The sequence below is a fragment of the Leopardus geoffroyi genome, chromosome C1 (assembly GCF_018350155.1).
Source record: "Leopardus geoffroyi isolate Oge1 chromosome C1, O.geoffroyi_Oge1_pat1.0, whole genome shotgun sequence".
Taxonomy (NCBI): domain Eukaryota; kingdom Metazoa; phylum Chordata; class Mammalia; order Carnivora; family Felidae; genus Leopardus; species Leopardus geoffroyi.
The window spans coordinates 159,246,327-159,268,481 of NC_059328.1; the positions used below are offsets into that span (position 1 = coordinate 159,246,327).

Here is a 22,155-nt window from a genome sequence, read left to right on the forward strand (position 1 = left end):
TGAGCAGGGGAGGGGCAGAGAGAGGGGGAGACACACAATCTGAAGCAGGCTCCAGGCTCCGAGCTGTCAGCACAGAGCCAGCCACGGGGCTCAAACCATGAACTGTGAGATCAAGACCTAAGCTGAAGTCGGACGCTTAACTGACTGAGCCACTCAGGTGTCCCTATAATATGTTGTTTTTGATACCATTTTTTCCTGCCACTCTTAGATGAACTTTCTAAGCAAGCTATCTTCCAATCTTATTTCAGAACAATTGGACATTCCAGAATCAGTTGGTGATTCTATAGTAACACAAACTGTGTGTTCTGCAAAATGTCTCCTTGGAGAGAACAAATGTTACACTATATAATTCATGGGTTTAAAACCTTCATAGTGCCTTAGGATTTACCTCCATTAAAAGAGCAGCTCAAGGAAATTTAAAATTAATAGATGCTATCTGGTTTGCCTATTGTTATTTTTGAGGCCCGTTACAGAAGAGAAATTATGCAAATGGCTGTCAGGCTGCTGCTACTGCACTCACACTGGGAATGCATTATAATTTGTTTCTCAGAAACACTTATCTGGAGCAGATTGAGCTCTCAGCCATTTTCAGGGCCATGTCCCTTCCTGCAGATGCTCCACTTTGAACCAATAAGTACTGTTAGAGGGTTGAGGTAGGAGGTGGGGAGGTGGGGAAGGAAGGGAGGAAAAATTACTAGGAAGGGTCCATAATTCCATAATCTGGAAGGGTCAGGGGCAAATTCCTGGTAAAGATGTTTTAGCCAGTCCTCCTGAGCAGGCTGTCAATGACCTTTGAGACTATATCCTGCTGACATTCTATATCCTCAGTCCAACTATATGATGCTATAATTATAGAAGATGCTGTATGTGAGCATCTATTATGTGCACTGTGGGTGATACAAGAACACAGAACACATTATCCTTATTCTTAAAATTCTTAATGACAGTAAATGGAAATACAAAAGGTTGCAATGAGTAGCAGAGGTGGGGTCTTCATTCTCTAAACCATGCTCTTATATCTGCATATCTGAGTGCTGTTGTTGGCAGATTTCCTTCCTGCCTGTCTACACTAATCCTTTTCACTTCTTCCTCAGAACCATACCTAAATTTGCCTACTCCAGGAAGCACTCCCCCTGGAGTCTTGGTTCTGGGTTGAAGGGACTCTTCCTCAGAAGTTATGGATGCAGCTAATCCAAAGTTATTTGGCTCTTGCTGTCTGCTGCTTTGCAAGATTCAGCTTATTTCACATGGGCTCTCATGCTCCCTCGGCTGACCAGAAAAGAAGCTCCCTGCAGGCAGGTGGGCCCTGCCTTCCAGTTCCTAGCTCCTCCTCTGTCCTCTTAGCCTGGTGCTCTGCACACAGGGCATGCAGGGCATGCTCCTGAATGCTGTTGAAAGTCACTTTTCTTTCCTTGGGAATTCAGGTCAGAAACTCATGGGTGCATCCCCTGGGTGCTTCTGCCACTTACAAAAGTGAACCTGCTACAGGCTTTCTTAGTCCCTGACTTAGAAGATGGGTAGTTTGATTGTGCCATGTCTGAAATGAAGGGGCAATGCAACCTAAAAATTGGGGGAATATAAAACTAGAGCTATTACATGATGTGCACATGGGGCCCGGGATTCTGCTGCTTCTGCTGTTTTGATTCTGCTGCTTGTGCTGGTGGGAGACACTAAATAGATTAGGTTCGCTACCAATTAGCATCATGTTAATCTTGGCTAGCAGGGAAGCAAAGCCACCAAGGATTTGGTAGATTTATCAGTCCCTCCCCCAATAGCTGTCTGAGGCTAACACCACTTGGAACCTGGGTCAGAAAATAGTCCTCTGCTGACGATGTGTCATACATTCTGGTCCATGTGCTCCTCAAAGGCACCATTTTCTGGGCATGAAGTGTTCTGCAGCTTTTTGGAGGAGTAAGAATGCAATCTCGGATAAGCCGGATTCAGAAAATAGGTCATCGGTGTGAGTTGCAATTATTTTCCTTCCAGCTTTCTTTTCTGTGCTTGGTTTAGATCGCTTTCCTGCAAAGGGCAGGCGCAGCTGCCTTGACTGGTGTGCAATAGAGGTGGGTGACCACAGCCACTCTAGCCTCAGGCCCTTGTGAGGCACCACCCAGATTCCTAGTTCCGCATGGCTAGCATCTGCCTTTTGTTGGGGCTGTTAAAGTCCCGTTAAAGGAGTGAAAAAATACCCTCCTCGAGTATTGACTTTTCACACACACACACACACACACACACACACACACACACACACACACAGCTTAGTTCATAGCCACTTGATTTGCCACCTGCAGTTTATAATAGAATGGGACGTGTGGGATTATAAACCACTTTATTCTGCACAGAATTTCTCAGCTTGAGGCCAAATTGAGGGGCATTAGTCATCAGTAATTTGCAGTTATTTTTAATGTATTTCACTCAGAGAGGTTTAAGGCAGCTAACGCTAAGATAAATTTCCCCATGCTTTGGTGAGGAAGTGAAAAATCTGATCATTTAGTTAATCGTTTGTCATAGCTGTGGTTATGTATTGTTCCTAAATGAGTGCAACGTCCTGACTGATTTGTGATTTGGTAACATGACAATCTGAATGATATTAGATAAATTCAATTATGCCACGATTCTTCCCTCTCTCCCCAATATTTGTATAGGTTTAAGGTTTAAAATTCATAATACATTAGAGAAGGGAACCTAGAGATGAACTCCGAGATCATGGGAATTACCAAGGGAGTCCTGGCCAATGCCAGTTCCTGCCCCGCCCCAAGATTCAGTGTCAGCAGCCTTGGGTTTGAGCAAGTACCCTGAGTGGTGCGTGGAGCAAACTTTGAGAAACAGTGATTAATTCAACCACCTGATTCTTCAGATGAGGAGGGAAGAACAAAGAACTGAAGAGATTTAAGATTTTGCCCAGGGGCCCCTGGGTGGCTCAGTCAATTAGGCCACTGACTCTTGATTTTGGCTCAGGTCACGATTTTGAGGTTAGTGAGATCGTGCCCTGAGTCAGGCTCTGTGCTGACAGCCTGGAGCTTGCTTGGATTCTCTCTCCCTTTCTCCCTGCGAGTGCACAAACACTCTCTCTAAATAAATAAATTAAATAAACTTAAGAAAAAAATATTTTGCCCAGATCCCAGATATATAAGGTTTCCTGCTTTCCAGTTCAGTACACGCCTCACCAGCCAAGACAGAAATCCCTTGCTTCCCCAGCTCTGGAATTAGCTAGCACTGCGTGGTTCTCAGACCCTTCCGCAGTAGCAGAGATCCGGTTCCCTTCACTGGCACACGCAGGGGGGAGGGGGACCTTCCGGTGAGCATTGCCGCTGCTTCCTGGCCTCCGGGTCATCGTGGGAGGCCTCCTGTAGGGTCTCTCCCTGCTCCCTCGCTCCAGCAGGGCCACCTGCCCAGTTGGAGGTCCAAGAGATTCAACAGCTCAGAAGGACACAAGCCAATTTTTTACTTTTTTTTTTTTTTTTTCCTGAGGCTTGTGACTCCCTAGAAAGGGCCCCGCTCTGCTCAGGGGCCCCTCACAAAGCTCACCTCCTTCCTCAGGCAGCGCCTCCTCACTCCTGTCCCAACCGCAACTTTTGTACCCCTGCTGGTGACGCCTCGGGGAACCCCACCCCAATCCCGCATGCTCAGCCAGCCTCCTCGGGCTCCGCCGTGAGCATGGTGGTTCCAGAAGTTTCCTCGAAGGCCGAGATACGCCAGCGGAGCCTTTAAAGGTGGGAAGGAGCTGGGGAATGTTTCCCACCCGGGAATAGCAAGGTGCCTTAGGTGGGAAGGAACGCGCGGAGCGCTGGGCCGGCTGCAAGATGGCAGGTTGCGGGCGAGAGACGAGCAGAAAGTGTGGCCCCAAAGGGAGAGGGGCCTTTCTCGCCAGGGTGGGAGGAGACTGGATCCTGTTCTAGTTGCAATGGCATTTTATGCAACTTTGAAAAAAGAGCCCTCTCGTAGCTGTGTGGAGAGCAGACTGTGAGGGGCAGGGGCCAGAACTGAGGCCGGGGACAAGAAGGGAGCCCGGGGCTGTGCGCCAGGGGAGACGAGGGTGGCCTGGACACCCGGAGGAGGTGGCAGGGCTGCAGGGAGCGCCCTGGTGGAGGTGCCTGGCCAAGGTGATGAGCGATCAGTTTTCTCATTTGCCCAAAAGGCTCAGTGGGGGCCTGCGGTGGCCCTGGTGGTAGTGGTGGTGGTTGTGGCAGATATCCAGATTCAGGAATTTATTTTTAGAGTAGAGCTGACAGGACTTACTGATTGTCCGCAAGGAGTGCTAACTGATTACTTACATCACATGTGAAATAATTTGAACTTGTTAGGAAAAGAAATCTTGTAAATCTGAAAGATTTTCTTCCCATCCATACATAGCCTTAAAATGATCAAATCATATAGTTTTCCATTTTGATCCACGATGTAGCTTGTTGACTGTCTTAATCAGTTTGGGCGATTACAACAGTATATCATAGACTGGGTGGCATAGACAACAGAAATTTATTTCTCATCGTTCTGAAGGCTGGGAAATCCAGATGGGGGTTTCAGAACAGCTGAGAGTCCAGGCCCTGGTCTGCTTTGTCCTCACATGGTGGCGATAGAACAATCATCTCTCTAGTGTCTCTTTTTATAAGGGTATGAATGCCATTCATGAAGTCTCCACCCTCATGACCTAATCACTTCCCAAAGCCCTCACCTTGGAATACCGTCATACTGCGGGTTAGGGCTTCAACATAGGAATTTTGGGATCATACCGATAGTCAAAAAGGTCTTATTTACCTGCCTAAAAATAGATTTCATTTTTGGAAGCAATTGTACTTTACAAAAAATTTGAGTAGCTGAAAAAGCATTAACAAATAGAACACATTCTGTAAAATCCTTGTGTTTACTGAGAAAAATAACTTCATTTTTCTCTGGTGAAATCCTATGCTTGAAGGTGAAAAGTCATTACTTATACCCCATGGATTGAATCAATTGTAAATAAACAAATAGATACAAAAGTAGTATCTATAGCAATTAAGTGCTTAGAAGAAATAAACAGGATTATCTGAGAGAGAATAATAGGGGAAATTACATAGGGTGTTTTTAACTCCTCTCTACCATTGTTTCTCAAAGTGGGTGTGGAGTTGAGTGGAAAACGTTAAAATTACTTGAAAGTCCTTGATAAAAATACAGATTCCTCCACCCACTATTGACTCAGAATTGCTGGGGAGTGGGCCCAGAGTCTACATTTTAAATAAGTTGCTGAGGGATTTTTTATGAGTGTTGCTGGGTCCTCCCAAAGTGTCCCAACCATGGTTCCCAGTTTAAGTCCTCCATTTTCCAGTCTCTCCTTTTGCTTCATCTGCCTGGCAAGCCTTCTGAGCATCTGTGTGTCCAGCTCCAGCTTCCCCTTGAAAGCCCAAATCAGATGCCATCCCCAAATCCTCCTGGCTGGGTGGACCGTCTCCCTCCCAATGTTAGTTGTAGTTAGTCTGTAGTCTACAACCTATAGTGTATACTTACTGCTGTGTAGTGATTTGTGTTTAAGCTGTATCCTTTCACTGTGTGAACCATATGCCCACTTGGGTCAGGACTGAGTCTGATTCATTATAAAGTCTTTCAGTGGCTTGCAAAGAGTGGGTGCTTGGTATACACTTTGTGGAATGTCTGGCTAAACTCAAGCCTCACTCTCTGGACTGTGGACTTCTGCCACTTGACCATGTTCTGAATGTCCCAATCATAGCAGGTCAACGTTGTGCTGAGATTGGACAGCCAGTTTTGTGTTCAAGTTCATCTTCTAAAATGAAGGTAACGCTGAAGAGTGATGAGGGAGAATGCAGTGATTTCTAGCCAGCTGCTGTGGATGCACCCTGGCAGCTTGTTTTAGAAAGGCTCCCAGTTGCAATATAATTGAATGAGGGCTCCCCACAACTGATGTATTCAACAAGACATCATAGGTTAGGTGGAAAGAGGCTTCCCCAGCCCTTTGTTCTGAAAAAACCAATCCGTTGTGATCATACCTTCTGGAGATCCTTTTTTGTTGCAATAGCTTTGCTCTTAAGGGATCTTCAAGTGGCACCTCTTTCAGTCTACTATCTGTGTAGCTACCGAAGTAACCTGTTAAAACATGTCAGATCATGCCCTTCCTGCTCAGATCCCACAAATGGCTTTTGATCTCAGTCTAAGTAAAAGCCAGGTCCTTACCTTACAGGGGCTGATAAAGACCTACGTGATTTATCTGCTTCTCCCTCACCCCATATCTCTCTGACTCCACCACCTACTTCTCTCCCTTCTCTTCTCTTATTCCAGTGTAGCCTGCAACTGGCTTCTCGCTATTCCTTGAATATGCTAAGTAAACTCCTGCCTCAGGGCCTTTGTACTTACTGTATCCTCTGTCTGTAATAGTTGCCCCCCAGAGTGTTACTCTTCCATCTTTTTCCTGTCATTTCTCAAATGTATCCTGCTCAGCGAGTCTTCCTTGTTCTTGTTACCACCCTGCCTGTCACGCACTCTGACTTTCTGGTCACCTTTCCTACTTTATTTTTCTCATAGCGATTGATTACTACCTATCATCTATATATTATACTTATTTATTTTGTTGATTGTCTCTCTCCCCCTCCTAGAATATAAGCTCCATGAAGGCATTGTTTGGGTCTGGTTTTTTTTTTTTAATGTTTTTATTTTTTTTTTTTTCCAATGTTTATTTATTTTTGGGACAGAGAGAGACAGAGCATGAACGGGGGAGGTGCAGAGAGAGAGGGAGACACAGAATCGGAAACAGGCTCCAGGCTCTGAGCCATCAGCCCAGAGCCTGACGCGGGGCTCGAACTCACGGACCGCGAGATCGTGACCTGGCTGAAGTCGGACGCTTAACCGACTGCGCCACCCAGGCGCCCCAATATTTTTATTTATTTTTGAGAGACAGAGAGAGACAGAGCACTAGTTGGGGAGGGGCAGAGAGAGAGGGACACACAGAATCTGAAGCAAGCTTCAGGCTCTGAGCTGTCAGTACAGAATCCTCCCCAGGGCTTGAACCCATGAACCGTGAGATCATGACCTGAGCCGAAGTCAGACGCTTAACTGACTGAGCCACCCAGGTGCCCCATGGTTGGTTTTGATCATTGTTGTATCTTCAACACCTAGAGACATGCCAGACACATAGCAGATGCTCATTAAACATTTCTTAAATCAATGAGGCAGAGTAGGGTAAAAAAAAAAAAGTTAAATCCTGGCTTCTACCTTAACTTCCTTAATCTTTCCATGCATCAGCTTTCTTATCTGTAAAATAGAAATAGTAATAGTTACTTCCTCATGGAGGTGTGGCATGTGGTATAATGTCCAACATCCAGTATTTACTCAGCAAATTCCCTATGATAGATACGGTTTTACAATGTTACGAAAAGGGTATCTAGTGGTGATATTCCTCTTTTCCAGCTAGCAGATTTTTCCACGATGTAATAATAAATAATGTATTTTGTGCTTCCTATTTGTTGAGACTACCACACAACTTTAAGAGGTGAGTGCTTTCATTATTTCCATTTTATGGATGAAGAGACAGAGGCACAGAAGGGTGAGCAATTCTCCCTTTGCCAGTATAGCCAGTAAGTGTAAAAGCTGGGATTTGATGAAATTCAGGACTAGAGACCATATTCTTTACCTTATTTTTCATTGCTTCTCAGTATGTACATGAGTGGAAAAGGGAAGAAAAGGAGTGGTTGTCGGTTGACTTATCTCCTCCATAGGAGCATGAGAGAGGTTCAAAGATAGATGGTGTTGGGTGTTCTTCTCACCTCTTTGGTGGAAGTAATTCTTTTGCTCCAGCCAGATCTTGTCAGGGCTCATTAATTCCCTCTCCAGCTGCCCATGGTCCCTTTGTCGTGCCTTCAATTAATCCTTACCTGGAAGCAGTGCCAGGGGATGTCTTTGGTTGTCACAATGGAAGGGGTATACATTCTTTCCCACAATCCATACTCCACTAATCCAAGGCATGCACTTTCTTCAGGGATCAGCTGAAGTCATTGCTTTGAGACGGCAAAATACAGCCTTCCATATTTAACTATACTCAACCTCTTCTTTTGTTTCACAAATGTCTGTTGAGCTGATATAAATGTAGAGGGGACGCATATGAATTAGTCTCTCTGCCTTGCTTGGGACCTCATTTGGGATCTGAGGTTTATTCACAGACCGACACCACAAGGCAGCTTATCATATATGAGTACTATAGAATTTCAAAGGAAAAGGAGCTGCCTATTTGTGGAGGGATAAATGAACATGAGCTGGCTCTTGACAGGCTGGTAGGTCTCCTGATTAATGGATATGGTGGGATGAGCATTCCTGATGGTAGAAATCATTCAGATAAAATTACAGAGGTGCAGACATCCAAGGATGGTTTAGGAAATGGTGAGGGGTTTAGTTGAAATTCATCATAAGCTTGATACAGGGAAATAAGAGGAATTTTTAAATTTATTTTTTATTTTTTAAAGAGAGAGCATGTGAGTGGGGGAGAGGGGCAGATGGAGAGACAGGATCCCAGGCAGGCTCCATGCTCAGCACAGAGCCCGATGCAGGGCTGAATCCCATGACCCTAGGATTGTGACTTGAGCCGAAGTCAACAGTTGGACACTCAGCTGACTGAGGCACTCCGGTGCCCCTGAAAAGAGTTTTAAGATAAGATTGGAAGGCTACATTTAGGTTGTGGAGGTCTTAAATATGTGACTGAAAAATTTGGACTTTAATTTAGCAATAGGAGGCCATCACAGGTTTTTAAGTAAGGTTGTGACATGAATGAATCAATTGTTGTGTGAGTTTATTTGCAATTATATTTACAGTTAACGGTGGTTATTTCGAGTGTTGTAGTATTTTTCTTTGTTTATTTTTCTTCATTTCCTTACTGTTCTATGAAACTACAATGGTTTTTTAATTAAGAAAACCTCACTGGTTCTTAAAGTTCTGATTTTTAATCTTGTATTCGACAAGCATTTATTGAACACTTATTATACAATGGACATTTGCCTGTGAGGCAGAAAAAAATTAGGAAGGCATGACACGTGTTCTCTAGGAGCCCACTGGTGGAAAAGACCAACATGTGAACAGTGAATGTCAGGCAATGTGGTAACTGCTAGAAAAGAGTAGGTGATACATAAAGGAAAGGTCACCTCTAATGGGAAGATTAAGAAAAGCCTCCTAGAAGAGATGACATCCAAGCTGTGCTTGAATGTATTCTTTGTAGCCAGAGTCTCTTACCAGCCTTTACCATTGTATCACACACTTGCTTATATGATAGTTTGGAATTATATTCTAGTTTGTTCAAGCTTATATGATATGTCTTTTCTTATTTTATGTGTCTCTGGGTGTTTATTATATTTAATATTTATGCAAATTCCCTCTGAGCTTCCACTGTTTACTTTTCTGATTGCTTTTTAAAAGCTATTCTCTAGTTTAAAAACATTCTTCTATGATTTGTAGTTCATACAGGGTATATTATAACACTTAGACAAGTTATTCTGAATAACATACTCAGAAATGGAAATCTTAATCATAAATTTTCTCACAAGTATAAAATGTTGCTGGACAAGTTTCTATTTAAATCATACTCGTTAGGCTTGACTGACTGCAGGAGTTCACAGGGTACATGCTTCAGATTGCTTCATTTTCAGCAAGGTAAGGCTGCACCTCCACTATAAAATAATGCAAGATATTCAAAAAGGGTACAGGCCACGCTTCTTTGGGGTTCTTAGGAATTAAAACCAGTTTATGCGGGAGTTAGATTGGCTTGTGAGAAGAGAGAGCTTCTTAGAAGAATGTAGTAAGAAATTTCATGGATGTCCAAGGACAGACAAAGCTTAGCAGACCTCAGAGGGCCTGGGTGTAGAATTGGTAGGGAACCCACTTACCAATCCTCTTTTAAGCATTGTCCTTTTGGTTTCTTTCTTCTCTACTTTTTTGGTTTCTTTCTTCTCTACTTTCTTCTTCTTCTCAAGATGGGTTTCTACTGCTTTACATGATTTCTGTTCTCTCACGATCTCAGCAGGCATCTGGGCCAGAATAATCTCCTTGTAGGGATCTCTTATTTGTTAAAAAAAATTATTTAGTTTTTAAAATAAAATAACATGCACTAGCTCAAAAAATAACGAGTAGTATAGAAAGGTATAAATTTTCTCAAAATTATATTCATCTCTCCCCTTCCTGATAGCTCTTCCTAAAGTGTAAGAGTTTCTTTTGTAGTTTTCTGGAAAATACAAACATAAAGATACACCCATATATAGATACACACACATAAACATACACATAAAGTAGCTGTAAGTATAAACACTTTTATTTACAGAAAAGTTACCATCTTTACATAGTGTTCGATGCTTTTTAAAAAACATAATTGTTTATTTTGTTATTCTTTCCATATTAATTGACACAAAACTCATTTCCTTCCTTTTAAATGATTATATGTGGTTATATGGTATTTCATTTTATGTAATTATTATGATTTATTGCATAGTCTCTTCATAATGATGGACCTTACAGTTGTGTCTAGTTCTACTAGGAACAGTGCTACAATGAACATCCTTGCGTATTTATCTATTAGAAGTTTCATAGAGTTTTAGCTCTTTCATTTGTTCTATGATCAATTAAAGTTAATTTTTGTATGTGAGAGGAAGAGGTGGAGAAACCTCTTTTCTTTCTGTATATGGCTATACAGTTGTTTCAGCACTGTTTGTTGAAAAGCTTTCCTTTCTGATAATATAGAAATATGATTGATTTTAAAATACTGACCTTGTATCTTGTATTTTTTATAAACTCACTAATTAGTTCTACTAGCTTTATTGTAAATGCCATCGTATTTTTTAGATAGATGAACATGTCATCTGCACATAAAGTCTATTTGCTTCTTCCTTTCTAATCTCCAATCTGGATGCTTTTAATTTCTTTTTCTTTCCTTATTACACTGGCTCCCCCACAATATTGAATAGAACTAGGGAGAGCAGACATCCTTGCCTTGTTCCTGATCTTAAGGTGAAAGCATTCAGTTTTTTACAGTTCAGTGTGATGTTAACTCTAGGGTTTTTATAAATGCCTTTATCAAGTTGAAGAAGTACCCTTATATTTCTAGTTTGCTGAGCATTAAATAAAATTCTGAATGGATATTGAAGTTTTTAAGTGCTTGTTCTGTATCTGTTGAGGTGATCACATGGTTTTTCTTTTTTAGTCTGTTCATATGATGCGTCTAAGTGTTCTTCTTTGACTGAAATGAAATTTAAAATTAAAAAGTACTTGAAAAGAAGTTTTATGTTGGATTGTACTCTGATCTGTATCTGTTGGGTTAGCCATATTGATTGTATTATATATATTTCTTATTTTGTCTTCTTGTTTTGTTATGGGTGGCAGTGTCTGTTACTATTACTGTGTTTTGTTGGTTTCTCCTAGAGGTTTAAGTTTTTATGAATTTTGACACTTTGTTTTTGGTGGTGAAAGATTTTATAACATGTGTAAGCACATTATTGATTTAAACTCTGGTGATTCTAATGTGCAGAACATTTCCTAGTGCATAGTAATTGCTCACAAATAACCCTTTATGTTCTTTAATAGTTTTTCCCTTGAATTTGCTCTTTTCTGATATTAACATTATGATTTTTTTTCTTTTTTTCTTACCATTTGACTGGTTTATCTTTGATATCCTTTTTACTTTTAACCTTTCTGAATTATAAAGAGTCTCATGGAGAGTTTATTTTAGATGTGGATCTCTACAGATTTGGTTTGTTCTGTATTTTGGCTTCATTGAGAAATCTTATATTTATTTATTATAGGATGCATGCTTCTTAATTTACATTATATTTTCTGTTTTTAATGATTCCCCCATCCCTACCCCAACCCCATCTCTTTCCCCATGGATTGTCTTTTCTTTGTATGTTTTTTTATGTGTCAGAAGAAGTAAGTGTACTTTTTATGATAATGTCAGAGATTTGTAGTCTATTTTTTGGTCTTTTAGACTTCTTTTATACATTGACATAGGGGTTTTAAACTCTGTTTATCAATTTATCAATTATCTGTTGACTACTGAGATGGGTAAGAAAATTAACACATATACTTTCTCCTTATTTTTGCTAATGTTGGTTAACTTTATAATTTCAAGTAGTATCCTTAAGTATCAATTTCTTGCTTTATCATCTTTAGAAAGTAAAGAAATGTGAGGAAATTCTACTGTTATTTTTCCCTCTACCTCCCCCCATACTGTTGAATTTGGTTTATTATTAGTTTTTATTGTTGAAATGTATAACATTCTCAGTGTGAAGTAAATGTACATCATACCGTTGTTTAACCTTATTTCTAAATGTAAATAGGTTCAGACCTATCGGACTTTTTACTAGAGCTCCACGTTTATCTCTTGGTTTGCTAGATTTGGCATTCAAGTAATTTTTTTTTTTTTTAAGTGGGACTCACGGAGTCACTGAGCTGTTGCATGTCTGAAAATGTCTGTTGTCTTTATACTTGAACGACAAATTGGCTAAATATAAAAATATTTGTTCACACTTTTTTCTCCTTCAGAACTTTGTACATATAGGTTACATATATTCTCATATTGAGTATTGAGTGGAGGGGAACCTAAGCTTTTGTTCTGTTGCTTTTTCTTTGTTTTGTGGTGTGTGTGTGTGTGTGTGTGTGTGTGTGTGTCTATATTGGTTCTGTGTACCTGAAAGATTCTCTGCTGTGATATTCAGTAGCTTTATCAGGAAATGTCTGTCTCTCTGAGACTTGTTCACCTTGTTCTCTGATGTAGGGGCACTCGCACTGGGCATTAGGTGCAATCATGGTTGATGGATATTGATTTTGCTCTTCTTTCTGAAATATTGTTTAAAGTGCTGTGCTAGGGTCATCCCACCTGGCAGGAGCCATCTTTTCTGCATATCTTTAGAAATGTAATTTGTTGGGGCGCCTGGGTGGCGCAGTCGGTTAAGCGTCCGACTTCAGCCAGGTCACGATCTCGCGGTCCGGGAGTTCGAGCCCCGCGTCAGGCTCTGGGCTGATGGCTCAGAGCCTGGAGCCTGTTTCCGATTCTGTGTCTCCCTCTCTCTCTGCCCCTACCCCGTTCATGCTCTGTCTCTGTCTGTCCCAAAAATAAATAAACATTGAAAAAAAAATTAAAAAAAAAAAAAAAAAAAAAAAAAAAAAAAAAAAAGAAATGTAATTTGTTTTAGAATAGAACCTGGTTACTTCTTCTCCTTCCTTTTAATGACCCACATAGCCTAGTTTTGAGTAATTATAGAACACTCTCTTAATAAATTCTTATTGAATATATAAGTGAATGAGCCTTGACTCATTTCCCTGCTGCTAATTCTCCCCCTCTGACTATTTCTTTCTACATTGGGAGTATTGCTGAGGTTTTTCAGAATTTTGTCTGTTCACCAACTCCCAAACCCACCACACCTCTAGGAAAAGAGAGCATGGTTGAGAACAGCAGTTGACTGTAGGATCTCCCATCTCTCACTCTCCCTGAATGCTATTTTTCACATATTATGGCATGACATTGTGTCATTTCTTTTGTTTAATCGCTGCTAATGTATCTTTGCTGGATTTCAACATTTTGTTGTTAACATCGTCATTCACTTAGTTTTAGAGAAAGTTGTTACCTGACTTCACTGTTCCACCTTACCCCAGAAGTCTTAAGGGTTTTCTAAACAGGTTTAGAACCTCAAAAGCAGAATTGAGTTTGTTATTTAAAAAATTATTTTTTTCAACGTTTATTTATTTTTGGGACAGAGAGAGACAGAGCATGAATGGGGGAGGGGCAGAGAGAGAGGGAGACACAGAATCAGAAACAGGCTCCAGGCTCTGAGCCATCAGCCCAGAGCCTGACGCGGGGCTCGAACTCACGGACCGCGAGATCGTGACCTGGCTGAAGTCGGACGCTTAAACGACTGCGCCACCCAGGCGCCCCTTGAGTTTGTTATTTTTACTTATATTTGTTGTAGAACCTAATCTAGGGCTTGCATGCAATTAGCGCTTAAAAACTCCATACAGAATACACAGTGATAAATTTTACGGTAATTTTGTCAAATCTGTGACCTGTTGTTGAAAGAAAGGGAGATGGTGTACAATCACCTTGGAATCACCAGGTCTAGTTTTTTTGATTAATCCAAATTAATCCAAAGAATTGACAGGCAAAGCACAAAGAAAGAAAGAGCAGTAGGACAGGGAAGAAAAAGCCACACTTCAGAATGAGGATGTTTAGTGCTCACTTCAACCCTGGAAGAATTGAGCTCATCTGTTTGTTTTTGACCCCATGTCGATGTCAGCTCTTAGAGCCTCTGAAAAGACACAGGTGAATGAACAGGGAATTTTCCAAAAGCATTTTCCTCCCTTGGATTAGTATTATTTTTTCCTTCTTCACTAAACACATCCATTTTAAGGGCATCAGGTGAGATTTGTGGCATGGATTCTCTTTCTTGCCAAAGTCAAAGCTCACCATGGACTATTCTTCATTTTTCTTCTAGGCCCTTCACCAGTGGCATAGGGACTGCCCACCCAGCTGGTTAGTGTGTGTTTCTCTCTTCTTTTATGTGACTCTGTGTTTATAGCCTTGGGCAGATTCAGCTTCATGCCATCGGGCGGTTTCTCAGGGACAGGATGAAAAAGATTATAGATCTTTGTGGTGATGAGTCTTTTTGTTCATTTCAGCGTCTGTAAATTGATGTTCTTTTTCTTTTCTTCCTTCAAGAAGAAAGAACAGGAGTTGGATGGACAGAGGAAGATCACTTGCCTTCTTCTGCCTATTGATTTTCCTGTGCTGTTCAGCAGTTCACTAGTTCCTCCTAACTATAGTTCTGTATTTAGCAGCAGTTTGGGCTGGGACATCAGCCACAGAGGGGCATTGCCTGTGCCTCAGTCGGCTAGAGGTGGATTGGGAAGGTGACTTTCTGACAGTACGAATGTGGGTGCTTTAGAATCAAATGCTGGTGTGTATTTTTGTTGGTTAAAAATTTACTGTTTCTTACATGAGTAAAGTGCTAGCCTTCATGAGACTTTGAGACTTTAGAATATCATGGAGAGTGGTGGGGATGTTAAAGAACCCGGGGGACTCTTTAGGGAGGTAGGTTTGACCAAGTGTATAAATTCCAGAATGTACACTGACATACATTAGTTACACTGAATTTTAAAAACTTTTTATTATGGGGGGCACACTTGGTTGAGTGTCTGACTCTTGATTTTGGCTCAGGTCATTGATCTCACGATTCGGTTCATGGGGTGGAGCCCTGTGTCGGGCTCTGCACTGATGGTACATCGTAGCCTGCTTGGGATTCTCTCTCTTCCTCTCTTCCCCTCCCCTGCTCACATGCTCTCTCTCTTTCAAAATAAATAAACATTAAAAAAAATAAAAATAAATAAAAACTTTTTATTATGGAAATTGGGAAACATACAAAAGTAAACAGAATATAATCATGAACTCCCATGTATTCAGCTTTAGTAATTACCCCTCATGGCCAACGTTGTGTCATGTAAATGCCCCTTCTTATTTTTTCCTCATATTGTTGCACCTGTAAATATTTCATTGTGTATTGCTAAAAGATAAGGAACCTTTTAAAAAATATAACCACAAATACAATCATCACAGCTAAAACAAAATTAACAATGCTTCCTTAATGTCATCAAATAATTAATCAGTGATCTGAATATCTGATAAATGTTATATATTTTTTTTGTGTGCGAATCCACACTTTACTTCACATTGGGTATGTATTTTAAGCCTCTTTTAACCCTAAGGTTATCCTTCTCAATTTATTTTTATTTGCAACTTAATGTTTGAAGAAATTGGATCATTTGCCTGGGAGAGTTTCTTGGAGAGATTTAGGGTCTGGATTTTGCTTACTGTACATGGATGGTATTGTCTAACATGTTGCTCTGCCCTTCTTATTGAAATACAGTCGACACACAATGTTACATTGATTTCAGGAGTACAACATAGTGATTCAACAGTTCTGTGTGTTATGATGTGGTTGCCCTGTCCCTTTTTATTCCTGTAAATTGGTAATCTGGAAGATCAGATTTGGGTTTAATTTTTTTTGGAAATACCATTTCTTAGGTAGTGGGATGTTCTTCCATCAGGAAGCCTAATGCCTGACTTTGTGTGTGTGTGTGTGTGCGTGTGTGTGTGTGTGTGTGACACTAGAAATCTATGGAATCATGTTTGACAAAACCTAACTATGGAATATTCTGTGGCTTATTTTTTAAAACCATGTTCTCTGCTGATGATTGAAACTAGAACTCCTAAGGAAGTCTTTAGACATTCAATCCTGATAAGATAAAGCAGCAGCTGTGCTATTAGTTTACAGCCATATGTGAAACTCCTCACCACAGTGTGATGTGTAACCTGGGCAAGCCACCCCTCTCTTGTCGGAGCAGGGATCTGGAACTGAGCTGGCGGTGTGAGATCTGCCCCCGTTGTTGGCAACAGGCAGAGGTCATGTTTGGTCCATTTGTACTTACCAACAGAAAGAATATTCTCAACCACCAAAAAGAGACATAGCTTCTGCTCTCCAGGAGTTTGCCTTCACAAAACAAAACAGGACAAGAAAAAGACAATTATTCTTAGCTTCCAAGGGATTGTGTTACCACAAGGATAGAGTCTCTTACTAAATCAACCAATTCCCCGGCCTGTCTCTCTCTTTCTTTCTTTCTTTCTTTCTTTCTTTCTTTCTTTCTTTCTTTCTTTCTTTCTCTCTCTCTCTCTCTCTCTCTCTCTCTCTCTCTCTCTCTCTCTCATCAGCTTAAATAATGAGAAGTTTGGCTGTTTCCTAGATAATTGGCTAATGATGTGTGACAAAGATAGGAAAATATTGCTTTAATACTGTGTAACCCCCTTTCACTCAATGAGGATATCTTTCCCAGGTGATGTCCTCTTTGCCTTGCTAATAGCTATTCCTGATAGTGGAAGGATGTGGGTGCCACAGTAATACAGGGCAGCAGAATCTTGCTCTGAGAGAGTAGTGACTTTGATAAGAAATCCATTTGTGGCATCGACTTACATAATACGACTACATGCAAAAACAAAAAGTGTTCATCAGGTCTCATTTTAGAGCAGCTGCACACATAGACACGTCCAGGCCGATAGGACTTCTGATTGGCTTGTAAACTGCTCAGGCGCACCCTATGCTGACAAATGTATCACTTTCTTGTGCCAAGACAGACTAGTCCTGTCTGTCTTTCAAAGAGGGTAGTAGCCTGTATAACCTGAGGTTTGTAGACTCCTGAGGGGTTACCCCTTCATTTCAAGTCCACACAAATTCCAGGGATTGTGGGAGGCCCAGGTGCCTCCGTGGGGACTTCGGAGGTTCTGCAGAGTCCTGAGGTCTCAGGTTCATCCCTTCACTCCTGGCTCTTTTTCCGTCAGTCCTGACTATTTCCATGAGGTCCAGCTCTGTCATGCCCCAAACAGACATTGGCAGAAGTGCAGTGTCCCCTCAGGGTTAACATTCTGACCAGGAGCAGCTTTTTGGTTCTCAGAAGGGCTATTCCAGCTGCCACCCCAGAGCAGATTATTAACCACGTTTATGGAGCTGTATAAACAGCCACTGTCTGGGCTGACTGTTTAATCAATTGTCAGAGAGTTGATAGAGTCGGGTATTGATTTTAAAGAGAGAAGGACTGGCAACCTTATTATTCTGTTGCACTTTTATTTAACCTTGTCTGTGGATGCCCAGATAGACATGGTGGGCATGGCAGTGGAAACTGGTCTTCCTCAACTCACTCGTCATTGGTGCTAACTGTAGATGAGTGTCTCCATGTGAGTTGTTTTTGTTCTAGGGGGTGGGGGGCAAGGAGTGCAGATTACCATCTGTTAGGTCTGTGGGCATTTGGCTTCCATACGATTGGGAGTATTTCCACCACAGAACTTTCGAATATTTGGTGCAGTTGGTCAGACAGGATCATTGTTAATTAGCTGACTCCCTTTTTTCTATTCTGTGGAACAAAGATCACAGGATCAGGCATAGGGAGGCCCACATTGCCGTTCCTACGTTGCTAGTAAGCAGTCATGACACCAGTCTGGGTTTTATTTTCTTCATCTGCAAAACAAAAGTGTATTAGTTTGCTAAGACTGCCATAACATAGTTCCCCAGAGTGGGTGGCTTAAACAACAGAAATGTATTTCCTCCCAGTCCTGGAGTCTGGAAGTCTGAGATCAAGGTACTGGCAGGGTTGACTCTGAGGTCTCTCTCCTTGGCTTGTACATGACCCACCTTCCCTGTGTCTTCACATGGTCTTCTCTCTGTGTATGTGTGCGTCCTAATCTCTTACAAGGATACCGGTCATATTGGATTAGGGCTCTGCATATGACCTCATGTTCCCCTGGTTACCTCTGTAAAGGCTCTGTCTCCGAATATAGTCATGTCTGGAGGTACTGGAGGTTCGGACTTCAATGTATGAATTTGGGGGAATACAATTTAGCACATACCAGAGGGGAAGGGAGGATGGGGTGGGGGTGCTTAAACAATGACTTTCTGATAATGCTCTGAGGAGGCCTCAGAGACTAGGGTACAGGCTATCTCAATGTGCCTAGTTGTGAGAGGTTTCCCAGGACACAAGATTTTTAGTGCTGAAGCTGAGGCAGTCCTAGGTGAACCAGGATGGTTAGTCACCCTCCATGTCTCCCATACGGGGCACAGGGTTCCCCAGCCTGCCTCAGCCAGACCTGGGCTGCTTCTTTCCGCTTAAACACCAGCATTCTAAGTGTTTGAATTTAACAAAAGGGTTTGTGGCCAAAAATCATTAGAAAACCACTTGATTCAATGGCCTTCAGGGTCCTCTCCCACTGCCACATTCTGTGATTTAAGTTCTTTTGCACACACCAAATTCCAGCCATTTTTCTGAAACTGTTAACTGATTGGAGTAAAACTAATTTGGTTCTCGTTAGTTCATGGCTAAAAGTGAAATAAAACAGGAAACTCTTGAGCCTTGCCTATTCTGAACCAGAACTAGGTGCTCTGCTTTTATGATGCCAGATGCCCTCTTTGGGCTCTCATTATGCTCGCTTGACTCTGCTATCATCTTTTTTTTTTTTTTTTTTTAATGTTTATTCATTTTTGAGAGAGAGACAGAGTGTGAGTGGGGGAGGGTCAGAGAGAGAGGGAGACACAGAATCCAAAGCAGGCTCCAGGCTCTGAGCTGTCAGCACAGAGCCCGATGCAGGGCCCAAACTCACAAGCCACGAGATCATGACCTGAGCTGAAGTCGGACACCCAACCAACTGAGCCACCCAGGTGCCCCGACTCTGCTATCATCTTGCAATCCTTCTTGCAACTCTGTGAAGACGTTGTGTCACCAGTCACAGCAGCCCCATGATGCCAGTGAAGAAACTGAGGTGCAGAGACATGAGTAGCCAGTTCACATCTCAGGGCTGGTCAGGGAAGGAAGGGCCAGGATCATGCAGACAGTTTGACTTGAGCACTACTCTGTCAGGACACCGAGCCTAGCTGTGAGTGTCCCTGCTGTCGAGGGAACGGGGACTGCCCTGGCAAGTGTAAAGTAATTCCATCTAGGCTGATGGGCCAGATTCTTCTCTCCGGGAAACACATCTCTCCCCTCCTCACAACTCTCCCAAACCTGTCTGGCCTTGACCAGTAACCCTGGCTAGTCCAACCTTTTGCTGTTGTAGAAACCAGGCCTGGAACAGTTCTCAAGGTGTTGAGAGGTTTTAGGGATCTCACAATAAGGAGCACTGAAACACACAGTGACATAGTTATTTTCTTGCTAATTCTTTTCAGGTCTTCTGATGACATTAAAGGAAAACCTTGTGCTTGTCTTTAATTCCTTTCCAGCATTTGATGAGCTATCTCCCTTTTTTAGAAAGAAAGAGCATGGGGTAGCAGAATCTGGCTGAACTTTTGAATAGCTCTTTATTATTTCTAGCATAATTATCGTTTTGTGGTTAATTTCAATATATGGCAAATGATACTGGTTTTGCATTTAGGGTAGAGATAAAAGTGCCTTTAAAAGATATTTACTAATATGAAAAAGCAAGTAATTTAAACATATTTAGTAAATAATAGCATAGGGAATGTACAGATGGCAAAAATAGTGAAGCATGTGGTGAGAAAGATTAATTTTGTTAAACACTGGGCAGGAGGAAAGGCTGGAGTTTATTCAAAACTTGAAACTAACCGACGAAAGGCAGGAGCTATTTGACCAGCCAGTCTTTTGGGGTCAGTGCCTCAGCCCAGGGTAAATATTGCCTGGGCTCTTGAGGTACTGATTGTAGGCCCTTTGAAGCATGGTGTGCCTGCCAGGTGAACTCTGGAAAGACAGTTTCTTTCCAGCATCAACCCCACAGTCACTGGGATTTTATTTTGTTTTGGTAATGGTTTTCAGTATCTTTGAAATGCCCCCATCAGAAAGGTTAGGGATAAAAACTGGATTCTTGTGGCAGGTCAGAAAGCTGCACCTTGAGAGGATGCAATATCGAAAATAATTAGAATTAGAAGTGCAGATTGGAATGCCCAAGATGAGGCAGAAGTGCTCAGCCTGGGTAGCTACCAGGCCCCTGTGTGGGGATTGGATGTCATGACTTTTGCTGTTGGAGTCTGGCCCCTCTGCTGGGATTAGAAGCAGACAGGTTTGGGGCCCTTCATCAAGGAGCAACCGAACTTAAAGAGGATCAGTCTTGGGGACTTTATTTGCCTGTCAAGCTGTTGGTACTTAACTCCATAGGGCTGTGTTCTTACTAAATAGGCAAAGTGAGTTTGCAGCTCCTGGTTAACTACTCAGTGTGATTCCCACACAGAGCTATTGCTGTATGGGTGGAGTCTGAGCTTGGCTAATCCTTGCAGGACCCAAGACCTGGGCAGCAATGCTGGACTTTGACTGATGCCTGGTAGGGGCACCAGATCCTCCTTCCTAGCAGCCTACACTTTGCACATGGAGGTTGGAGACTGGTGTCCAGTGACCATCAACAACGAGATCTGGTCGTAGTTATAGAACCTGAGCACAAAGATCTTAGTCCTTTAGCTTTCAGACACTTCCCCTAGAGGTAGCCTAAAATGAGAACTGTCCAGTCGTGACCAGTTGTCCTCTTTGGCCCTCTTGCTTCTTCCTGTAGTGCTTATAAAATCTCCTCTTTTAGAATCATGTTGCCCACTCCTCCACCTTCTACCACCATTACTTAAGAAAGCTTCAAATACCTTTTGTTTTTTTTAAAAAAAAAATCTACTTAAAATGAAAGGGGAAAATAAAAAGAAAAAAATACCTTAAGATTGCTAGTTAAGAAGTGCAACAGCACATAACTTTTTTTCTCCCCATCAGGAAACATCTGTATGGATTGTTTCATTACAACCCCACGATGCTTGGACTTGAATCGCTTCCAGATCCCACTGATACCTGGGAAATTATAGAGACCATAGGTAAAGGCACCTATGGCAAGGTCTACAAGGTAACTAACAAGAGAGATGGGAGCCTGGCTGCAGTAAAAATTTTGGATCCAATCAGTGTAAGTAATGGTAGTAAATTGCAACCACAATATAGTGTTTTATGCACATTGAGCATTCGGCTTCTTTTCCTGGTTCTAGGGATGATTTTCATGAAACCTGGCATGAAATCTCAGAATGAGTCATGATTTGTCAGCTCATCTGCATGAAGGGACTCCATTTGGAGTTAAAAATCTTCTTGAATTTCTGTTTCTTGTCCATTTTACTGTTGTTTTAGTTTTGATCCTCTGAGTTCATCAGTAATTTTCTTGGAAAGAGTAATGTATTTCACTCCTTTCTACAGAGGCTAGTCTCCTTGTAAGCTACAAAGATCTAGATTTGTGGTATTCATTCATCTTAGCCTGGCATCTGCTTCCAGAGCACTGAACACCGAGGTTATAATGCTGGAAGCTGTCTTGCACAGTGAGGTTATAGGTGTTCTATCCTGGGTTGGGTCCCTTCAAGCTACTTCTCCTTAACTGCTTTGAAAATTCAGACACTTAAAAATAAAAATAGATATTTATAGTAGTATTATTGAAGAAGAAAATATATAATAAAGACATTTTATTATTGTAATAATTAGAATGTTTTAATTGGGATCTGAATGTCCATTGTTAAGTATTTTCAAGATACAGTAATGATGACATTAAAAATACACAATATGGGGCGCCTGGGTGGCGCAGTCGGTTGGGCGTCCGACTTCAGCCAGGTCACGATCTCGCGGCCTGTGAGTTCGAGCCCCGCGTCAGGTTCT

General features: G+C 41.8%; 1 protein-coding gene across 6 annotated transcripts in view; it reads left to right on the forward strand.

The window, feature by feature from the left end:
- Positions 1-22,155, forward strand: part of MYO3B (myosin IIIB) — a 490,117-nt gene that overhangs the window by 66,878 nt on the left and 401,084 nt on the right. For 4 of the 6 annotated variants that reach the window (XM_045480150.1, XM_045480152.1, XM_045480151.1 and 1 more), the window contains one exon: positions 21,241-21,424. In XM_045480150.1, coding sequence (XP_045336106.1) covers positions 21,278-21,424 — 147 coding nt within the window. In that variant the 5' untranslated portion in view covers positions 21,241-21,277. Of the gene's footprint in view, positions 1-1,785; positions 1,961-21,240; positions 21,425-22,155 lie in introns of those variants that run through there. The other 2 variants (XR_006712951.1, XM_045480149.1) reach the window with 1 other exon arrangement.